General features: G+C 43.7%; 1 protein-coding gene and 1 long non-coding RNA gene across 2 annotated transcripts in view; both read left to right on the top strand.

Moving 5' to 3' along the window:
• FNDC3B (fibronectin type III domain containing 3B) overlaps positions 1-18,318 on the top strand; it is a 259,170-nt gene extending 240,852 nt beyond the window's left edge. The window contains exons 24-26 of the mRNA XM_081910793.1: positions 2,146-2,312; positions 4,832-4,959; positions 14,902-18,318. Of these exons, the coding sequence (XP_081766919.1) occupies positions 2,146-2,312; positions 4,832-4,959; positions 14,902-15,213 (607 nt within the window). The 3' untranslated portion in view covers positions 15,214-18,318. The remainder of the gene's footprint in view (positions 1-2,145; positions 2,313-4,831; positions 4,960-14,901) is intronic.
• The window catches only part of LOC309370038, a 349,876-nt gene that overhangs the window by 295,086 nt on the left and 32,951 nt on the right, over positions 1-21,839 (top strand). The window lies entirely within an intron of this gene.

Below are 21,839 nucleotides of genomic sequence, written 5' to 3'. Positions count from 1 at the left end.
TGTTCTCAACTAGTGCCATATGACTAACATTGCATCCAGGTTTAAAAACTTGGCTTCCAAAACATTCAATCAGGCCTGTGATAATTATGCATGGAGATGATAAGAATGGATGGTGCTGGAATAGACTGAGGTTTGTCTGGTCCAGTCTCATGTTTCCAACCATGACCAGGCAGATGCCTCTGGAAGCAGGGCACAATATTGAAGGTCAAGAGTTACAATACGTATCTGTCACCATAAATGAGTCTGCTTGAAACAGATAAATGAATGAAAGCAATATTGGAAACTATAGTGAAAGCCTGGCATTGAAAAACGTACATGTCGGGTCCAAAGGCACCCTTCTCCATTAGGGACGGACTGATGCAGAATACCTCTTTCACTTGTGGGAGTCATAAAGCCATGGCAGAGGTTTGTAAATACTGCAGGGTACCTCCGGACCTCATGACCAACACTCTGAGCTTTACAATGTATTGGAATGTAATGACCCTATATGGCGATGGGTGCAATAAAAGCTTGACCGGATGAGGTAACATGAGATTGGCAATCGGCCATGCGGCTGGACAGAACAAAGGAGAATAAATCAGAGAAGGACAGACAGAGGGGCTGCTCTCTCCATCATGAAAATATAGCTGGCTTTCTGTGTCATTTTTCTATGCTAATCACCATCTCATGACGGCTGGATTTCCGTCATTCACTATAGGACATTGTGACCCTTCACACTAGAGCACTGCGTGAGAAAAGTGAAAAAGCTAAATCCAGAGATAATGACAAAAACTCGTAGCACGGGGACAGATGCTACACTTAGCCATCCTGTTATGGCACTAAATGAACTCTTGCACAAGCTCTTCTGGAAGTGCTTATTGAATATCATTAGTGTCTTTCCACTCCTCAATCCTCTGGATCCAACCCAAAATAAAGACGTAGTGCTAACCGGGCCCATTGTTGATTAGGTAGTTCTCCCTGACTTTCTTGTGTACATGATCTGCAGAGAAGATTAGCAAGGCACCTGTACAAGGACAGCATGAAAATTCAATAAGCTTCCCATTTTCCTTGGGTTTTCTTCTGTGCCAGAAGGGTTAAGCAGTATATACATTTTCTAAATAATATAAAATAAATATTTTATCTGCCTAGTGGTGTGCGCTGCTAATCGATGACACATGGGATGCTCAGGGACATAGCATGACACTAGGCTACTGACTTTGAGCAAGCTAGTTTACACCAAGGGAGTAAAAACTTAGGTTAGGACTGAAGACTCCTCTGTTAATTTGCCTTGAAATCACAACAGCTTCTTCCACAGCCACTTGTTGATGGCAATGAATTAGTAGTAAGCAATTGGTGCTTTCTGGGTATTTAAGGTTGTTGTTGTTTTTAAGAAGGTCTATGTTTATGGCACCATGGTCATTGGCAGAACTTGCTGCAAACTATGGTTTTGCCAATTGTGAGCCAAACTCAGAAATCAGTGATCCCTCTGCCTCCCACGTCTCTCCCAGTGTAAGCTCCCCCTTTGTTTGCCTGAGAATGGTTTTTCAAGGTGTTAACCAAGGTGAACACTAACCAGAATTCAAAACCAGGGCTTGAAGTGGGTTTGCAAATCCAATTAAAAAGAAAACTGCTTAGCGTCACCATCATAGCATATGCTGGCCTTTAACCATGGTTTACTATAACGAGGTAAACAAAGGGTTGATTTGCAACTGGGGGGCAGGTGCTCTAAACCTGACTTGTAAAATTTGCAGGAAATCAGTTTTACATCTGCAACAGACCCACTGGGTATCCGACTTTCTACAACCTCTCTTTTCAATCCCCATTGTAAGTGTGCTTTGCAGTAGTTTCATATTGATTATGAAACATTTTTGGCCATTGAGCTGCATTATGTTTGAGCCCAACCCTTTTACAACCAATTTAATGCTGTGAATCCAGATATTTTCCGAGAAATAATTAGTACTCGGCTACTGCATGAATTTACGCTCCTGATGTTGATAATCAGGAGTGCAGAACATCAAAGTATTGGATGTTTGGAGAATCCATGCAGTTGCTAGATCCAGATCCAAAGTTCACAGCTGTGTGTAAAGAGCACACTGAGTTAATGAAACGCTCTGAAGCCGTAAATAGTAACTAACTTGGTCTTCTCTCTCCCCTTGTGTTTTTCAGATTTATTCCAATCTATAGGGGACCAAGTCATACCTACAAGGTACAACGGCTGATGGAGTTCACCTGCTTCGCTTTCAGAATACAGGCCGTAAACGAAGCTGGGGAAGGACCTTTCTCAGAAGTATTTACCTTCAGCACAACCAAATCCATTCCCCCCGCCATCAAAGGTAAATAAGACGCACCTCCTGGTTTGGGCTGTGCGGCTGTGGAAGTAAACCAACCACCTGACGCTTTCGGTTATTATTAATACCCTATACAGCACTTGTAGCATACACTGTGATTTCATTTGTCCTCAATAGTCCACTGTTGAGAGGACATGATTGTTCACCCCTTTTGATAAAAGAGGGAAGTAAGACAGAGGTTCTGGAGCTACACCGATTTGACACCAGCTAGAGCTTCATCGATATGAGATGTTTTCTTATCCTCCTTTTAGACCTTTAAGTGTAATGTATCTGCCCAGGTCTCACTAACATCTTCAGTGACCGTGGAAATACCTGTGGAAAACCCACAAGTACAACAGCACTATCCCCTAGAGTGATTAGCAGCCTTGAGTACAGTCGTACCTTGGTTGTCGAACTTAATCCGTTCCAGGAGTCTGTTCAACTCCCAAAACAGTTCGAAAACCAAGGCGTGGCTTCCGATTGGCTGCAGGAGCGTCGGACGTTCGGCATCCGAAAAATGTTCACAAACTGGAACACTTACTTCCGGGGGCCAAAACATCAGAGTACCAAAGCATTCGACAACCAAGGTATTGAGAAACCATGGAGTCAGAGCCTAGCCATTGCAGCTACTCTGTTTTTACTTCATTCATCACTGAGAGTTGTGGCTACACACATTCGTGAGGAAGGCTTCAGGGGTAAACCCCAAGGAAAATCTGTACCCACTGGCAGTTGAGGCTTCTGCCATCACTACTTTCCATTTACCTTTTTGGTGTGTTTTGTTCAGCAACCACATGCTCCCTCCCCCTTTTATTCCTTTAAAAATAATCATTTGTTCCTGTCGCCATGAACCAGCTTGTATTCCCCCACCCCCTCAGGGTGGAAAAGTTCGGGATAACCAGAACATTGCTGCAGATGGTTATATACCAGGGGTCAGAAACCTTTTTTAGCCTTGGGCTCGTCCAGGGTCCCTCAGACCATGCGGTGGGCCGGACTATATTTTTTGGGGGGAAATGAACGGATTCCTGTGCCCCACAAATAACCCAGAGATTCATTTTAAATAAAAGCACACATTCTACTCATGTAGAAACACCAGGCAGGCCCCACAAATAACCCAGAGGTGCATTTTAAATAAAAGGACACATTCTACTCATGTAAAAACTGTCCGCGGGCTGGATTGAGAAGGCGATTGGGCCGCATCCGGCCCACGGGCCTTAGGTTGCCCACCCCTGTTATAGACGATCGTCATGGGGACAGATGCATGGCTGCGCAATTGTCAGCTGCTTGAAAGCTTTATGCTTTATTGAGAAATCAGATTCCTGTAGCTGATGGCGCTCAAAGTGACATGTGATGGCTTTTGCCTTGATGGAAGAGGATTTCTCTCCCCCCCCCCCAAGAGTAACAATCAGCTTGTGCTAAGGGCAGTGTGGGTGTGAGCTGATAACAAATCATGCTTCCCTCTGGGGCCCAGAATGCATGCTGCGAATCTGAATGGCAGTCTGGAATCGGCAAGTTCCAGAAGCTTTGCCGTGTTTGCCTTTGGTACAAAAAGAACAGCAGGGTCCCTGTGCCCATCCGAGAGTGTAATAATTCCATTAGAATCTGGAATGGAGGGAAAAGGCTTTCTGAATGCCAGTTGCTGGAATTTCACAGGAATGGAGAATGCTCTTAGGCTGGGTACAGACATCTGGCTGACCACTCTGAGAACAGGGTGCTGAAATTGGCTGCCATACGTCCGGATTTTTCCGGACATTTGGCCAATTTCCACTCGGACGTAGCTGATGAATGCACTATTCTGGATATGTCCGGGAAATTCTGGATGTATGGCAACCCCAGCTTAACCATATCTGGTTTATAACAATAGCATATAATATAATACAATAACATAATAAACAATAAATAAATATAAATAAATAAAAAACAATAACATAATAAACCATATCTGGTTTATAACCATAACAAGAAAAGCCACATTCTTCCACATGGCTCTCTCTTTCTCTATATACCGTATTTTTCGCTCTATAAGACACACCAGACCACAAGACGCACCTAGTTTTTGGAGGAGGAAAACAAGAAAAAAAATATTCTGAATCTCAGAAGCCAGAACAGCAAGAGGGAACGCTACGCAGTGAAAGCAGCAATCCCTCTTGCTGTTCTGGCTTCTGGGATAGCTGTGCAGCCTGCATTCGCACACACATTTCCCCTTACTTTTTAGGAGGGGAAAAGTGAGTCTTATAGAGCAAAAAATACGGTATATCTCCTCCATTCGTTTTCTACTTTTTCTAATAAGAAAATATTTTGGATTAGGATTGGGTATGCATGGGTTACCGTAAATTGAAAGAAACATTGCAAATATATTCTGTGTTCCGATCCATTGGTTGTCTGTTTCACCATGCCATCTATGTTCTATTCTCACTTATTTTAAGTCGGATGGGTGGGAGGAATGAATTAATTGTATTTACTATATTCTTGGGGGGGGTGTTAGAAACTTGAAGAGGAAGAAAATTATTATAATCTCTTGTCTTTAGCCCCTCGAGTGAGACAGCTGGAAGGAAACGCCTGTGAAATTGTTTGGGAAGCTGTACCCCCCATGAAGGGAGACCCCATCAGTTACATTCTGCAGGTCCTGGTTGGAAGAGAGTCGGAGTACAAACAGGTAGGGAAAGAGGGCATTTTTACCCAAAAGTCAATATGGCAACTGGATTTCCTTATGTTTCTTTTGTAGTTCATACATTACTCTAAATTCTTTGGCTTGTGTAGGAGTATTGGGTGATCTTTGAAAAAAGTTAAGTCATGTTCAGAATAGAAAAGCAGCTGGCCTCTTGGGCTTGCTGATCAGAAGGTCGGCGGTTCGAATCCCCAAGACGGGGTGAGCTCCCGTTGCTCTGTCTCAGCTTCTGCCGACCTAGCAGTTCGAAAGCACACCAGTGCAAGTAGATAAATAGGTGCCGCTGCAGCGGGAAGGTAAACAGCATTTCCGTTCGCTCTGGTTTCTGTCACGGTGTTCTGTTGCGCCAGAAGTGGTTTAGTCACGCTGGCCACATGACCCGGAAAGCTGTGTGTGGACAAACGCCGGCGCTCTCAGCCTGAAAGCGAGATGAGCGCCGCACCCCATAGTCGCCTTTGACTGGACTTAACCGTCCAGGGGTCCTTTACCTTTAACCTTTATTCATTATACCCTGCCCATGTACGAGGATATTAAACCCCTATCTTATATTTGTGTAGCTACGTTTTCCTGCCTCGTTGTGGAACCTTACATTTCTCTCTGTTGAATTTCATTTTGTGAGTTTGGGCCCAGTTCTCCAATCTATTAAGGTCATCTTGAATCCCGGTTCTGTCTTCTATGGCATTGACTACCCCTTCCACTTTGGTGTCAACTGAAAATGGAATGAGCATCCCCTCAATTCATTCATCCAAGTCATTTACAAAAATGTTGAACAACAACAGACCCAGGACAGAATCCTCTGACACCCCACTTGTCACTTTTTCCCAGAAAGATTAGGAACTATCTTTGGGTTCCAGCTACAAATCTACCAGTCAGGGGACTGCCATCAGGGCCGGAGGGAGAGAGCGGACTCCGGAGGGGTCCCAGAGAGCGTCCCGGGATGGGGAGAGGCGGCCCATCTTCTGGGGAAGAGAATCAGCGTAGCACCAGTGGAGAAGGGGGGCAGATGGGGGAATCGGCGAGGCGGTCCCATGACTCCTTGCCAGGGACCAGCGGGGAGAGTAAGGGTCCTCCGCTGCCTACACCCTCCTTGCGCAGAAGGCTTCCGCGCAGGGAGAGTAGGAGGAGACTGGGCGTCAAAGAGCTTCTTTGCTGGAAGAAGTTCAAGAAACACCCACTGACGGATTCTGCCAGCGATTGAGACAGCCACGGGTGAGTGGCTGTCCGGACAGAAAAGGTTCACTCAGGCAACCCAGCCAGGTGTTGCACCGGTTTACGCACGAGCAACCCCTAGAACCATTACACCACCTAACAGTTACCTCATCCAGCCCACATTTTATCAGCTTTCACCCAAAAATATCATAGGGGACTTCACCAAAAGCCTTACAGAAATCAAGACACATTACATCCACAGCATTTTCCTGATCCCCCAAGCTTGTAACACTATCAAAAGAACTGAGATTCGACTGGCATTTCAGTTTACTGTATTTAAATATATGCCTACCCTTTTTTCCTCGTATTACATATTTCTCAAAATGAGAGTCGAAGGCGAGCCCTTCCCAATGTTGTTTGTGAGCAGTTAATAGAAAAAGTGGCAAGAAAAGATTGGGTGGGGAGGGGAAGAGTCTGTAAAACATACAAGGGGAAAGTAACAAAAAAAGCCAAAGGGGGATAGTGCAAGGAGTAATCTGAATGCCTGTACACTCAGGAAAATGCAAACCAGGGCATTCTTCAGGGGAAAATTATCGGAATTCACTTCCAGCACCTCTCAGGTGGGTGCCATTGCCATTCTAAAAGAAAGAGGGAAGCGTTCATAGTGAATCCCAGCACCTCTTTTTCTAGAAAAATAGCACTGGTCAAAACTATTTGAAAGACACTCTAGGGTTGGAGCGTTGGTGGAAAGAAGCACTAGTTAATTGCGTGCCCTCCTTAACTGGGTTTTCACCATTCAATTGGAACCACTCAAGTTACTGGTGGAAGTGAGAGCTGGACCATAAAGAAGGCTGATCGCCAAAAAATTGATGCTTTTGGATTATGGTGCTGGAGGAGACTCTGAGAGTCCCACGGACTGCAAGAAGATCAAACCAATCCATTCTGAAGGAAATCAGCCCTGAGTGCTCACTGGAAGGACAGATCCTGAAGCTGAGGCTCCAATACTTCGGCCACCTCATGAGAAGAGAAGACTCCCGGGAAAAGACCCTGATGTTGGGAAAGATGGCGGGCACAAGGAGAAGGGGACGGCAGAGGACAAGATGGTTGGACAGTGTTCTCGAAGCTACCAGCATGAGTTTGACCAAACTGCGGGAGGCAGTGGAAGACAGGAGTGCCTGGCGTACTCTGGTCCTTGGGGTCACGAAGAGTCGGACACGACTAAACAACAACAACAACAAGTTACTGGCAGAAACATTATTTCCCTAGAGGTTGTTCTAAGACAGGGCGAAAGTTGTTTTCAGAGCAGTCTAGGCCCTCCTTTACTATTCTAACCCTCCTTTACTAGTCTTAAAATGTTGTTTGTGCTTCCCTTCACCCTTTCATTGACAGTTTCAGATAACGGGGAGGCTCAACAGATTTGAAGGAGAACGTTTCCACTGATTCTTTCTAAGGTTCATTTTCACTGATGACCGCCTTCAAGCTGCCTCTCCTAATATCCCCCTGGAAATTATACAAATGTCTTCTCAGAAGTAGCACAGCATGATCACCAGCTGTGGGCCCAGCCTCCAGCAGGTTCACACCGACAATATGCAAATGGGAGAGTTGCAAATAATATATGCAGGCTAGCTGGGTCCCTCAAGCCTGGATTGCAGACATTATGTGTGCAATCCTCTGGGCTGATGGCATTGTACATTGCTGTTCTATAAAGCAAGTTTCTAAAATGCGCATCTTACGTCTTTGCTCTTACAGTAGTGCAGTGCTAAGCTCTGATGATCTGTGAATTGCATCATACACCTGGGAATACAGCCATTCTGCTGTTAGCACCCATTATTATTATTATTATTATTATTATTATTATTATTATTATTATTATTAAAGTATATTTTTAAGATAATGTAATTCCTAAGGAAAACACCCATGTTGGAGCAATAAAGCTGAGAAATGTTTACAAAAAAAGAAAAGCAATATTGTCAGGGTTAAGTGGATCTCTTGCTGGCAAGCAATGTCCCCCCTCAAAATTTTCAAACATGCTAGAATTACATTTTGCTTCTTGGATTCTCACAACCCTTTAATATAAAACCTTATTTTCATATTTATTTTTAGCCCCTTTATCATTAATCTTCCAACATCTCTTCATTATATGACTCAAGACACTTTAGCAACCATCCAACATTGAAAACGTTGTCCCCTTACTCCTGGTCTGAATCGGGGTACTCAAAGGGAATCATAACACACATACCATTTTGTATTCCTGTCTCTTTTTTGCTCTTTCAGGTGTGGCGGCCATTTTGTGTTCATGCCTAAGCCCCAGGGCAGCCATATTGTGACCGGCGCCCACAGAATTTTCTCAAAATTTCAAATAGGTGCACTGGCCTAAAGCGGTAGGCAAGCCTGTACCGCGTTGGAATGCGTGGCCTGTCAAAAGTGATGCCTTTCAAAGCAATTAAAACAGAACATAGTCCTATACAAGATAAATAAAAGGGCATTTTCCTGCCATAACTGCTTACAGACAGATAGATACCCAGTCATTCATTTCTCTCTCGTGACACGCCCTCCCAAGGCAGTTCACAAAATAGCTAAAATCATAAAATTCTTCCAAACGTAACGTGAAAATCACAATATTTGCTAAAACACAAAAGCCTCACATGGTATAACCCCATCAGAAGTTTAAAGCACTACAGATACTAAATTAGTAAGTGAAAACTGGGACATAAAAGAGAGCAGCAGTTTAAATGCAAAGCATTGAAGGAGTAGTTTTAAAAATCAGGTTAAAAATAGGTTTTTAGGAGTGTTTGTAAACCAGCCCATACCTTGCCTGCCTAGGTAGGGGTTCCATAGGCATTTCACAAAATGTAGGAAGGTCAGTAGAAGGAGGGGGGTGGGATATAAGGACTCAAGGGGTCCTTAGAGTATCCTGGACCCAAGTTGTTCAAGGCTTTGTATATTGCCTCAAGAACCTTAACATACCGCCTTTCACCATAGGCAATCTTAGAAACTTGCATTATATTGAAAAATAGCAAAGCCGTTCTAGTGAAAAACAACACAAACATTCTAGATTCAGGTAGGTAGCTGTGTTGGTCTGACGCAGTCGAAATTTTTTGAAAAATTGTCCAGTAGCACCTTAGAGACCAATTAAGTTTGTTATACACAGAACAAAGTTAGCTGGTCTCTAAGGTGCTACTGGACAATTTTTTTTCAACACAAACATTGTTTTCCAGAAAGAGTAAGGAAATTCAGCAAGGTGTCCAAGGGCACGAGAACGTGTACACACAAGGAGCATTAAAAATGCACAATCCATGGGTATGGATTCTTCAGGATTTTTCACATTCCACCCTACATTGCCAGCTTAAACTGTTAACAAATAAGGGCAGTCCAGTAGCACAAGGAAATATTCATAGCAATGTACCGTATGTGCTCTCATGAAAGAGGAGGAGGAGGAAGCCACATGCAAAATAATAATTCCTTTTAGTGCTGGGAAATGTAATATTCCCTCAATCGATAGGTAATGTTGAGAGAAGACATTTGGGCAGCGTATCGCCAAATGGATAGAAGCCACACATTTATCGTATAAAAGCACTGGAAAGGCTTTTCGTTTGCATTCTCCATTTGCTGCTGCTTTTTTTTTGTGGGAACCTGTTTACGGTACATCCAAGACTCACTCTGGGTAAATTGGCAGAACGTGTCACTGCTTACAACCCGTAGGTGGGTGACAGGGCTGTGGGCCGGATGATTTCACCTCAATGACTGTGACTTGCGTCTTTGCACACTTGCCAACGTGCTCAGAGCGACGGTGCTCGAGTTTGTGTGAATGGAGAGAGGCAAAGAGGCCTTCCTGCAAAATAGACGCAAACAGTGAAAACGCTTGTTCCCAGTTAAAGCTGCCGAAACTTTTGACTGCCTCCCAGAGCAACTGCGTAACGTAAAGGCAACTGCAAGGCCGAGCTGTGAGAAAGCAGCGCGTGTGCTAAGATCGCTTTTTAATAACTAGGAAGCATGCAGCCACATACTCTTCTTTTATTATTTATTTAAGCAGAAGCTGCGACCGCGGGGTCGTGTTTGAGGTGCATCTTCTCCCTGCTTTCACCGCCCCCTTCTCTTGTTTGCAGAACGCTCAAGCACATTTATCACTGATGTGTTGTTTTTTTGCTGTTAGCCTTAGCAACGTGGATATAAAAACAGCAACAACTGAAGTAATACCGCAATAAACGGCAAACAGTACAATTAACATCACTGAACTGTTACAGCATTCCCAAGGCCGATTGCATGAAGCTCACGACACCACCTCTTGCTTCCTGTCCCTCATGCCGTAATTAATTTGTCGGTTCTTAAAAGAGCCACGAGGCTCCCTTGTCTGTTTTGCTACAAAATGCCTCAAGGAATGTCACGAGTGGCATTATTTGTCAAAAAAAGTAGGTCTGAATTTGGCAGAGGAACGTGCATATCTTGCTCACGTTATTGGCTTGCTCTTGCTCATTAATAAAGATATTTTTATCTTAGGATATTGATCAGAGCTGCAGTTGTTAGTTACCTATCTCTCTCTTGAATAGGTGTTTGTCTGGCAATCAACTGCAACTCTGAGCGAGATAATAACACTTCCTCCTCAAGAACCATTTTGTTATATAAGTGCCCCCTTTCTTGTTTTTATGAGCGTTATTTTTTGCCTTAGTATTGAATGTAGGCCCCACGTGTACTCTTTCGCCAGGAGTGATGGCCAGTATTGATCCCAGCTCTGATCTGCTGCTGGTGGTGTTCATGTGGTTTTTGCCTCTTTAACGCAAACGTCTCTCCCTCTGCTTTGTTTGGCTGCTTTGAGGAGAAGTCAGAAATGAGAGCAATTAGTTTTATACCGCTCTGCTGATATGCAAAGTTTTAAAAGGTGTTAAGTTACTAAGTTGTGCAACACTTCTCTGCAGTAGAAATTAGGACTGGGGGGTGTATTAAGATGTTGATAGTCACACCATGGACACAGGTGGCGCTGTGGGTTAAACCACAGAGCCTAGGACTTGCCGATCAGATGGTCGGTGGTTCGAATCCCCACGACGGGGTGAGCTCCCGTAGCTCGGTCCCTGCTCCTGCCAACCTAGCAGTTTGAAAGCATGTCAGAGTGCAAGTAGATTAATAGGTACCGCTCGGGCGGGAAGGTAAATGGCATTTCCATGTGCTGCTCTGGTTCACCAGAAGCGGCTTGGTCATGCTGGCCACATGTACACCGGCTCCCTCGGCCAATAAAGCGAGATCAGTGCCGCAATCCCAGAGTCAGTCACGACTGGACCTAATGGTCAGGGGTCCCTTTACCTTTACGTCACACCATGCAAGCACAGGATGTTCCGGATGAAGAGCTAAGTATCTTGTGTGTACAGAGAGAGAGAGAGCGTGCATGCTTCTAGTCTTTAAGGCTGCTTTCTTTCGGACCATTGTTCCATCTAGCTCAATATTGTCTGCTCTGACTGGTAGTGTCGCTCCAGAGTTTAAGCCAGAAGTCTGTCCCTGTGCTAACTGGAGATGCCAGGGTTGAGCCGTGGACCCTGTGCATGAAAAGCTGGTGTTCTGACACGGAGCTGTAGCTCTCCCCCATAGTTGTGCTGTTCCTGGATTCCATAGGGATTCGATTTTATATAATTTCAGGCACAATCATTGCAAACTTGTTGCATAATACAGACATAGGGTGCATTGAAGGGGGGGAGAGAGTGAGCAAAGCAAATTGTCCCTGTTTGCTTTTCCAAATGATTTCAAGCTACTTGCAAAGCAGTTGTCCTGAGATGACACAAAGCAATAGAACATGGGTGAGGGGAGGAAGGGCGATAACCTGCCTCTTTCTCACTTTGCACTTACCCGCGGCACAAAAACAAAGAGGGCTAGCTTTAAAAGAAACAAGCCCCCCCCCCCCCCCGGTGGTTGTAGAGCGGTGGGGAGCTCTGTTGGCAAATTTGCGTAGACGTGAATGGGCTTTTGGCACTTTCCCATGCATGCAGATGGCACTGCAAGGTTTGTTTTGCTGCCGTAATTGCCTGATGATCATGCTTTTAGCGTGCGACAGTGAGGGCGTGTGGTGGTGCAGTTGGCAGGCGCGATTTCAGACATAAACAAACCGAACGAAGACAAACTTGGTGCTGTACTTTTCCTGATCCTAGTAGCCATTCTCAGCTATGCCTTTCCCCCTATCAACATGGAAGTCGAAAACCAAGCAAAAGAGTCATGCGTTACAACAAGTGACCTTTTCTATTACCAAAGCTCCAACAAAACAGGAGTGGAGGTCATGAGGAATAGTGCGAAATGGGCTAGCATAATAAGTAATATGACAATTGTGCTGGTCAGCACAACAGAAATCACACACGATTTATCCATGGTGGAGCACAGATCAGGGCTGGCTGAACATCAAAGCAGGGGCAATATGAAATGAACACCCCAAGTTAGTGTTGCCCTGAGGAGCAACAACCCCCAAAGAGGGGGTCTCTTTGCTCTTCCCTGATTGTTCTGAGCTGCACTGGTTTCACTGGTTTTCCAAACCTGGACTCGTGGTTTAACTTTCTCTAGACTAACCATGAGTTATAAAGGTTTGTCTGAGAGAGCCCAGAAACCACAAGCCCATGCTCGAACGATGGGCTAAGCCAAATCATGGTTTAGCAGAACAACTGGAGAAGAGTGGTGCTACAATCTCCTCGTCTGGCCACAGTGATCCATTCACAGATGACCTCAAAGCTTGGACTGTCGTGGAAGTTGTGGCTGGTGCAGAATGCAGTGGCACAGCTGTTGTGTGGTACAGCCTGCCAGGAACACCTTTGTTCAAAAAACATCACTGGCTCCCTGTTTGCTAACAAGCCAGATTCAGTATACTTATAATATTGATATGCACCTAGCAGCTTGGAACCACAACATTCTGTTGCATCTCCTGTTCAGCAGAGAGAGTTCTTTAAACCGAAGCAAATCTGAATCTCTGCGGTGTTAGGAGAAGATGGTTATCCCCCACCAAAGAGACTGTAGCTTTTAAACCCAGGGCTTAAGCAACAGGTGACACGTCATAGCACTTCACCGTTAAAATTTAAAATATTGACTACTTGCTCCCTAAATTGTTGAAAAGTGGTTTGTTATTTACAAAGGTTGTTGCAAAATCCCTATTGGCTTTTTCTGCCACCTAAATCTGAATACCCCGTGCCAGGCATTTATGCAGATTCATATTTTCTCCCACTTAGTGATTCATATTCACTGAGTCATCGCTTCCCTGTGTTTTATTAGCTTGAATTGGTGAAATCTCAGTAGCAATCTTAATAATGATATCAGTAAGTGCACCCGAGAGAAACTTTATTACATTGTTTTCCTACCTGTCTTGTGTACGTAGGAGGGCAACTCTACTCACTTTGCAACTCTTTGGATGGAAGGAGTAATTCATCAATTGCTATCTTAAAAATGAATAATGCCTGCTATGATACATGTATTGTGTGTGTCAAGTACACATTTACTCCCTGTTTGTAATTATGGCAATTATGTGTGGATTGCACATGCAGATTACTGATCATTTCATTGCAACATTATCTGACAAATAAACACTGCAGTGAATGGGACCAGGGACTGGGGAAACTATTTAACCTTCCTTGCTTTGAGTCCCCCATAGGTCATGCTGTCTGGTATAACTTGTGGCTGGTTCTCATTGCAGCATTGCACATGAACGGACAGAGATTTTGTTCCAAGCTCTGCCAATGCATGATTACCATCACAGGACGACAATCGCCCTTCCATCTGACAGGAAAACCCTGAGTCAGCTTTTGACAACTCATATCCCATCTATTGAATCACTGTAATAAATGTCCTGTCTTTTGTATAAGGGGTTTTCCACTGTCCCTGCAGAAATCTGATTGTTGGTTGCTACATGTAAGATAAATGACTGAAAAGCAACTTTTATTGATAACGAGGGATTGCCCCAAACATTGCTTTTACTGCTAGAAGCCTTTTGGGACATACAGTGGACGCTCAGGTTGCGAACGTGATCCGTGCGGGCTGCACATTCGCAACCCACTGTGTTCACAGCCTGCATCTGCACATGCATGGGTTGCGATTCTGTGCATGCGCAAAGTGCGATTTAGCGCTTCTGCGCATGCACGGCCGCCGAAACCGGGAAGTAACCCGTTCCAGTACTTCTGGGTTTTGGCCGCAACCTGAAAAAATGCAACCTGAAGCGGCTGTAACCCGAAGTATGACTGTATATATCTTGTACATCCCCAAGATGAAATGCATACATGCCCTGTCATGATGTTCCATGATACAGCCACCCTATGCCCAGTTTTATAAAATGCAGGGTACAACTTTATACAGTTTGCTTGTTTGTATGCCTCACAACAGCAAAGTTGTCTGGGCAACTTACCGTCGTAATGAAAAAACGTTAAAATTAAATGATAAGCTACCGCCCTTTCAGTTACTTTGTGGTTTTTTTAGTATAATTCCTGTGCACACACATGTTTTTGGCATGATGTGGGTTGCTGCCGCAGAGCCTCTGCGAGGAAGTAAAGCAGACATTTTATAAATAAATAGTAGGTGGATAAGTTGTGCAGCTTTCTATAAAGTATTCTTTCCAATTTTCAGCAGAAACTGGTCATCTTTCCTTGTCTCCTGTTTCACAGCATTTACCACCACCCCCGGTATTTGGGAATCGAAAGTTTCCGAGATACCTAGCTACTAGCCGTTGTTTGTGTGTGTGTGTGTGTGTGTGTGTGTGTGTGTGTGTGTGTGTGTGTGTGTTTGGACCTGATCCCTGAGCAATCTCTTTTTTTTGTCGTTTGTTCCCCAAAGGTGTACAAGGGAGACGAGACGACGTTCCAAATCTCAGGCCTTCAGACGAACACAGACTACCGATTCCGCGTGTGTGTTTGCCGCCGGTGCTTGGATACCTCACAAGAACTTAACGGACCTTTCAGCCCATCTGTTGCCTTTCTGCTCCAGCGGAGGGAGCTGATGCTCACGGGGGAAATGGGGAGGATAGATGACGCAAAGACAAAAAGTATGATGCCTTCGGACGAACAGTTTGCCGCCCTCCTAGTCCTCGGCTTTGCCAGCGTCTCCATCTTATTTGCCTTTATATTACAGTATTTGTTTATGAAGTAAAGAGTCCCATTACAAAGGTATCATTTTAACTAATGCTACGCATTATCCACATGTTTTATTCAGATATTCCTCTTATTTTATTTTCTCCTTCTCTCTTTTTTCCCCCCAGTGGTGTTTTCCAATACATTTTATACATTTTTCCTGGATTAATGTGGGATGGGGTGAGCATAGGGATAAAGCCCTATTTAGGAAATACTGGGAGTTCGGGTCTTCCTTTTCGAAACTCAGAAGACTAGGAAGTGGTCAGAAATATCCAGGGCAGATACCAAAAGCAAGTAGCCTGGTTTGTTTTTTGCCTTTTTTATTTTTATTTTTTTAAAATAATCTATTCTGTATTTGTTACTTTGCTTTCAATGGATTCAGAAATGTAACCAATTTGCCTTCACTTTCTTGGGGTTATTTTTGTTTTATTTTTATTTGTTTTGCTAACATCATTGCAGTCTTTTAAGTTGCAAGTTTTATTACATTAGAATAACTGCTTTCCGCTCTTCCGCATCTACAAGCCTTAATCACCAAGTATAGCATTGCGGTTAGAATGTGGCGTTCGGCGATACACAGTGTTGGACAAAAACAGTAATTAATCAACTTTGCATACAATGATATCCACTACATTTTTCTCCTCCTTCCCTCACCCCTTCCTCTCTTTTCCCCCCCTTTCTTTCTACATTGTTAAAAAAAAAATTTAAACTCCGCTACATTATCAACAATATATTTAGCACATTTCAATCCAAATAATTTATCCCGCAACATGAAGTTCATTTAAAAAAATAATAATAATCTCTTTATTCCAGTTGTTTGCGCACTATGAGCTGCCTGCATAACAGATCCGATAACCAGATAGCTTTATAAGTGACAAAGCATTACAGTCCCTACCATTTCTTTATTTTATTTTATAGCGGTAATTTTAAGAGGGCATTGTGCAATAGTTACTCCCATGTCCAGCTGGTCTTTTTTTAAAAAAAGAAAAAGAAAAAATAAAGCTGCTTTTAACTTGTTTGCCTTTGTATATACTCTTAATCCAATCACTAGATATATTCACCTTGATTTATATGTTTAGAACTGGCGAGAGAGAGCTTGCTGCCTTTGCTATTTATATTAAGTATTATTACCTTTTTGACGTTAAGTAATTGTTCAGTCAGCCACTTAAGAGGGGAGGAAAGAGACACCCATCTGTGTTGGGGAAACCTGGGAATGAGGCCTCCTCGGACACATAATTTGAATGTGAGGCATTACAGAGCGTCACACCCTGCTCCTCTCCCAGGAAGCGCCTGCCACGACGAAATGCGGGATGTGACTTTGGCGCATTGCAAGATGTCCTCTAGCCCCACTCAACTTCTCGAGGCTGCTGCTTCCTGGGTGATGGTTTCGGGGCACACATACTGCATCACCCATGTTGCAGTAAGTAGGGAGAAACAGAAAAAGAGAAGGCAGGGCGGCCGCTGTCTTCAGTGTGCATCCCATAATATCTCAGTCCAGCCTTAAGCTTGTGCTCTTCCCACAGCAAATGTGACCCATTGCGAGAGCCAACGTCAGGGTTGTGTTGTTTTCTTTTCTTTTCTTCCTCTTGGAACATTGTCTTTACATCGCTGGCCCTGATGGCCGTGTTTATCCAGTCCATCAAAATCCTTGATATATGAATCATTGGCTTATTTACACAATATCAATGTTGTCCAAGTGCCTCAGGGATATTGATAGGCAGGAGGGGCGAGTGAATTCCAAAAGGGCGTAGCAGACACAGGGCCAGGAACTTTTCCCTTGTAAACACAGCCCCGAGTCGCAACGGACTCAAGTTGCGTTTCTGCAGCGCACAGGGCAGACACCTGCCTCGCGACTCCTGGCCGGGCAGGGCAGCTGTCGGAGAAGTTCCAACACTTTGTATATCCCTGCTTTTTAAAAGGAGAAAACAAACAGAAATAATCATTTTGTATATTTTTGCTGTCTTTGGTATGGCTTGGCTCTTCTGTCCTCTATGTTAGCTACGACGCAGTGTCCCTGTAGTAGCATATATTCCCATAACCAAAGTAATGGGGGAACCAACATTATTTTTGATCTAGGTTTATTTATACTATATACTGCATACAGTACTTTAAATGCCAATTACAGTGCAATCTTATTATTTATTGTAAAAAAATAAAATAAATAAAAAGTGTACTTATGTACTAAATTTCCCCCCGCCCCCTTCCTTTGTAGCATGTTATATTTTCAATTTTATTTTATTGTCAGTTTTTGTTTTATATAAGTGTAGGTTTACCGACATCAGCATTCCTAGGATTATTAACCTTCTTACACTTTTACTTGTGCATTTTTGGGAAAAAAAATAATGGGAGTGTCTTAGTATATTAATTGCCAAAAAGAATGAACCCCTCCCCTCCAATATGGGGTAAGCCAAGCATCTTGCTGTGGAATGGCTTTGAAACTGAATTATCCGTGGGGTTTTGTCTAGTATCAGAGCTTGTTGAATTATACGCTTGATCAACGACCGAAAAGTTTACATGTAGCCAAAACTAAAGTGAAACGAAAAACATGACCATCTCTTGGAAGGACATTCTAAGGTTTGGCGAATTATTCTTTGTGCCTCTCTAGATGTAGCAAACTAGTACAAAGGTTCTGTATCTTGTTATTGACTATCGTTAGTTTATAAATTTGCCTAGAAAACTAATGGTATTGAGCTTAACTTGCCTCTTTCTCTTCCCCACCTCCTTTGGCCAAAGTCAATGGCTTGTCAAATGTTCCTAGTGGTGTTTATATGTGTGTGTTTTAATTTAAATTTATTTCTTGTATGAAATTTGGGTGACCACAAATATAAGTTCCGGACATGTTGTTTTGGTGAAATTTTGTCTGTTTAAGGGGAGGGGGAAGTGCCCCTTCTAGAAAAAGTTAGTTGTGCATAAATTTCATTGGACTTAACGGGAGCAGCGAGTCCTGGGATGTTGGGCTCCCATGGCTTCTAATGTCTAAGCAATGTATCACCCTTGGTCTTTGCTGTAGCTAACTTTTATCTAGAGTGGGGCCAGCTGGTTTTGAAAGCTGATGATTGGGAAAGCCACAATTTTGTAGAGGTCCCTTTTCCCTCTCCCACTCTTCCTCCTCCTCCACCACCCCCACCCCCACACAAAAAAACTGGTTCACTACAGCAAAAATCTCCTAACACCTTTAAAACTGAGTGGGAAACAAACTACTGTAAACTTTGTAAAGGCGCTCTAGAAATTGAGATTTATACATTTTGAGTGTTTAAAAATAAAAGATATGGAATTGTAGTTTTACATACGGTTGAATAAATGTGACGAGGAGGGAAGTCTGTAACACTTTATTATTGAGAAAGTATTTAAAATAATTTGTTACGTATTTTTATTGTAGTTTCGAAAATCAAATGTCTCTTCCTTAGCCCTCTCCCCCCTTCCACACACACTGCCATGATCCATGAAATATCGTGGGGTGACATGTATGGTTCTCTTTGCAAACACTGCCATTTATGCCATAGGGATTGACTAGAACGAACCTCTCTGATGCAGATGTAGAATAAAAGTGTTGCAAATCCAAATCATTCCTGATTCTGCCTCCGTAAACAGCAGACTTGATTCTGCTGATGGCTTTGTTATATTTCCTTATACTGTACATCTGTCCCGGCCCAAAATCAGTCTCCACTGTGTACAGGGAAGCTCCCCATTCCCAATCCTGTAGACTTTAAAAGAAATTGTAAAAATAAAAAAATAAAAAAATGCAAAGTGGGGAAAGTATTTTAAGAAACTATTTAAGAGGAAAAGAAACATTTTTATATTATCTGCCTTTGTCCTTTATGAACTTGAAATGTTGTAGTTTTCTAATCCTGTTTTCGTCAGCGACAGTAAATCAGTATTCACTGTTATCATGGGAAAAGTGCCCTAAATTGAATGTTTCCGAACATTATCCTTGCACAATTCTTTAAATTGAAAAAAAAAAATAAATGATGATAATAATAAAAGGGTTGGTTTTTCTTTTGGGTTTTTTTTTTTACCTCACTAATAGGACATATACATTCCAAGCTTTTCAACTCTTGAGAGAAATAATCATAAGTTTTCTTGTATTGTAAATTTAACTGTTTCATACGCATTGTATTAAAACTGCCATATCGATTTTAATGTATAGATTTTTGCAAATATTACGCTATGTATGTATCTGTATCTGTAGTGTATATGTAATATATTTATGCCCAATAAATGTTTTAATTCTTTATTGATAGCAAGATTCCTTTTTCTGTGGCTGGTAGCCACCGATAGCCTTTTGAGTAGGTTGCAGTGTCCATGAGAAGGGCCAAGTGTATTGGGCTGCGGTCAGCAGCAGCCTTTGAGGCCAGTCCTGTTCATCTTGCTAAGTGGAGAACTTGATCCATCTCCTTCGCTTCCATTGCGTAAGTCTCAAGGTGTTAACAACTTGTCAAGGAGCTCATCTTCTACAGATTCAATGGAGTGTTGATTCCAATCTCCTCCCATGTGTAGCGAAAGACAGTAGGGGGCTGCTGTGGACCCTAGGTTGCATCCTTTATGTCAATATAGAGCAGGCAACAATGTGGAAATTGACTGAAAAGATAAGAAACAGAATGGATCCTACTCATGCCTGGCTCCCTGGGAGGTAGCTTTCACAAGGAAACAACCTGGAGGGTGTGAATGCTTATGAGCAATCTAGGCTGTCTAAACAAATGTCTGTTTTCAGGATTTAGCACTTTGAACATCACTGTCGCCTTCAAGACGCAGGTTCTGAGAACACACGCACGCCATTCTCAGAGCTGCGTTTGGGTGATCTGGTACCATTTAGTGTCGTATCTGGTGTAACTATGCAGGGGCATACCTAGAGGTTGGCAAGGCTCAGTGGTGTAGCGTGGGGGGCCACCAGGACGGTTGCCCCAGGCGGGAAATTGTTAGCGGGTGCAAAATTTCAACACCCGGTTCTGCCTCAACACAGCTGTGCTCTTCTGTTGCTGGGCTGCAGTCTCCTGGGTGACGCAGACACCACTAGGCAGTTGAACGTACATGCATACTCCGTCTGTTTCCCTCCCACCTCTCTGTGTGGCCCCGGGTGCTTGCAATCCATGCTATGCCACTGGCCTCCACCAAGGGTACAGGCCTGGGAGCGGGTCACAAAAATTGTGCCTCTCCACTCTGGCTCAGAATGGGCTAGGAGCTATCCACGTGCTCCCAGGGCTGCTGCTCCCCAGTTCAAAGGATGGGGGTGGCCCCAATGTAGCTCCTTGCCAAGACCACAAGGGAGCCTGGATACGATTCTGACTCTACTGACTCCAGCTTGCTTTATGCCAGCTTCTTGTGCCTATGGTTGTTCCCCCAGAGTGGTCTGATTTAGTCCAGGCTCCCGCATTGTGCTGAAGAGGCACCGGCAGCCTCAGCCTGGCTGATAGGCTTTGCAGTGAGTAATGGAAGCCTCCAAAGTGTGATGGGAAGTTCTCTCTGGCTCATTAAGCCCTGCAACCTTGCTGAAATTGGCAGCAAGGAGAACGATTGTAAAGGTAGGAACTTCAGCTGCAAAATGTGGAGGCAGCCAAAGAGTCGTCTCGGATGCCCTGCAATTACAAGGTTGCCTCCAGACTGTCCTTGTTTTGTGGGAGGGAATTCAGGTGCAGACCAGAAATTTAGGTTGGCGCAATTAAAGAACTCTTGTCGCCCTGGTACAACAAATCCACTTTTGTTGTTGTTGTTTTTACTTGTACTTAGGATATTGATAGGGAAATGTGGCAAAAAGTGTGGGGTGAACGGATGATTAACAGAAAGATGTATAAACAGACCATAAGCAAATTGGGATGAATGCTCCTTGTCATAGAACTGCCCTGCAAACACACCAGAACTCAGTATAAGACCAGACATGGTCTAACCTCCCCATAAGCAAATCGGGATGAATGTACAATAAATAGTTCATAGGGAAGAGCCAAAGGACTCGAGGGTTGCAGGGACGAGCCATATGAAAAACAATTTGTCAAGTGAAAATGACCATGGCATTATTCATGGGATCAGTGTGGATGGTGGCAAATGTTATGCTGGGGGAATAGAGCCCACTGCGCCAGCCAGCCTTGCAAAGTGGCTCAGGGAGGGCGGCATGAGGAGGGCACGACAGCCACGTGCCTTTCGACCCCAGCTTCGCAAATCTTCTGTGGTCCTACATTTTGCTACAGTGGCAGAACGCCCATTTCTTCAAGACAAGTCAATTAATTTCCTATCCAAATCCCCCTTCAATGAATGCACTTCCCATTAACCACCCAGCCAGGTATTTGGTTAATTTGCACCACATCCCAAATAAGTTCCTCTTCTGTTAATTTACACACCAAGCCCATTCCAAGTCAATTCCCCCCCTTCAGGATTTTCTGCAGCCAGTTTACTGAAAGCGGTTTGATCCCTTCACCTTCTCTGAAGGACGGGAGAAGGGGAAAGAATATGCATCGCTTGGGTGAGGGGAGGTACGAAAGTTGCATCGTTTTCAGAGGAAGGGGGCTATTCCATGAGATGGCCAAGTTGTTAGGTGCCATGAGAATACAGGGAGCTGCTGTCTACTGAGTCTATCTAACTCAATATTGTTCACACTGAGTGGTAGAAGCTTTCCTGGGCTTTCAATAACAGACAGTCCCAATCTGACCTGAGGATGCC

This window comes from Podarcis melisellensis (genome assembly GCF_964234715.1).
Source record: "Podarcis melisellensis genome assembly, chromosome: 5".
Taxonomy (NCBI): domain Eukaryota; kingdom Metazoa; phylum Chordata; class Lepidosauria; order Squamata; family Lacertidae; genus Podarcis; species Podarcis melisellensis.
This window is presented reverse-complemented; position numbering and strand designations above follow the sequence as displayed.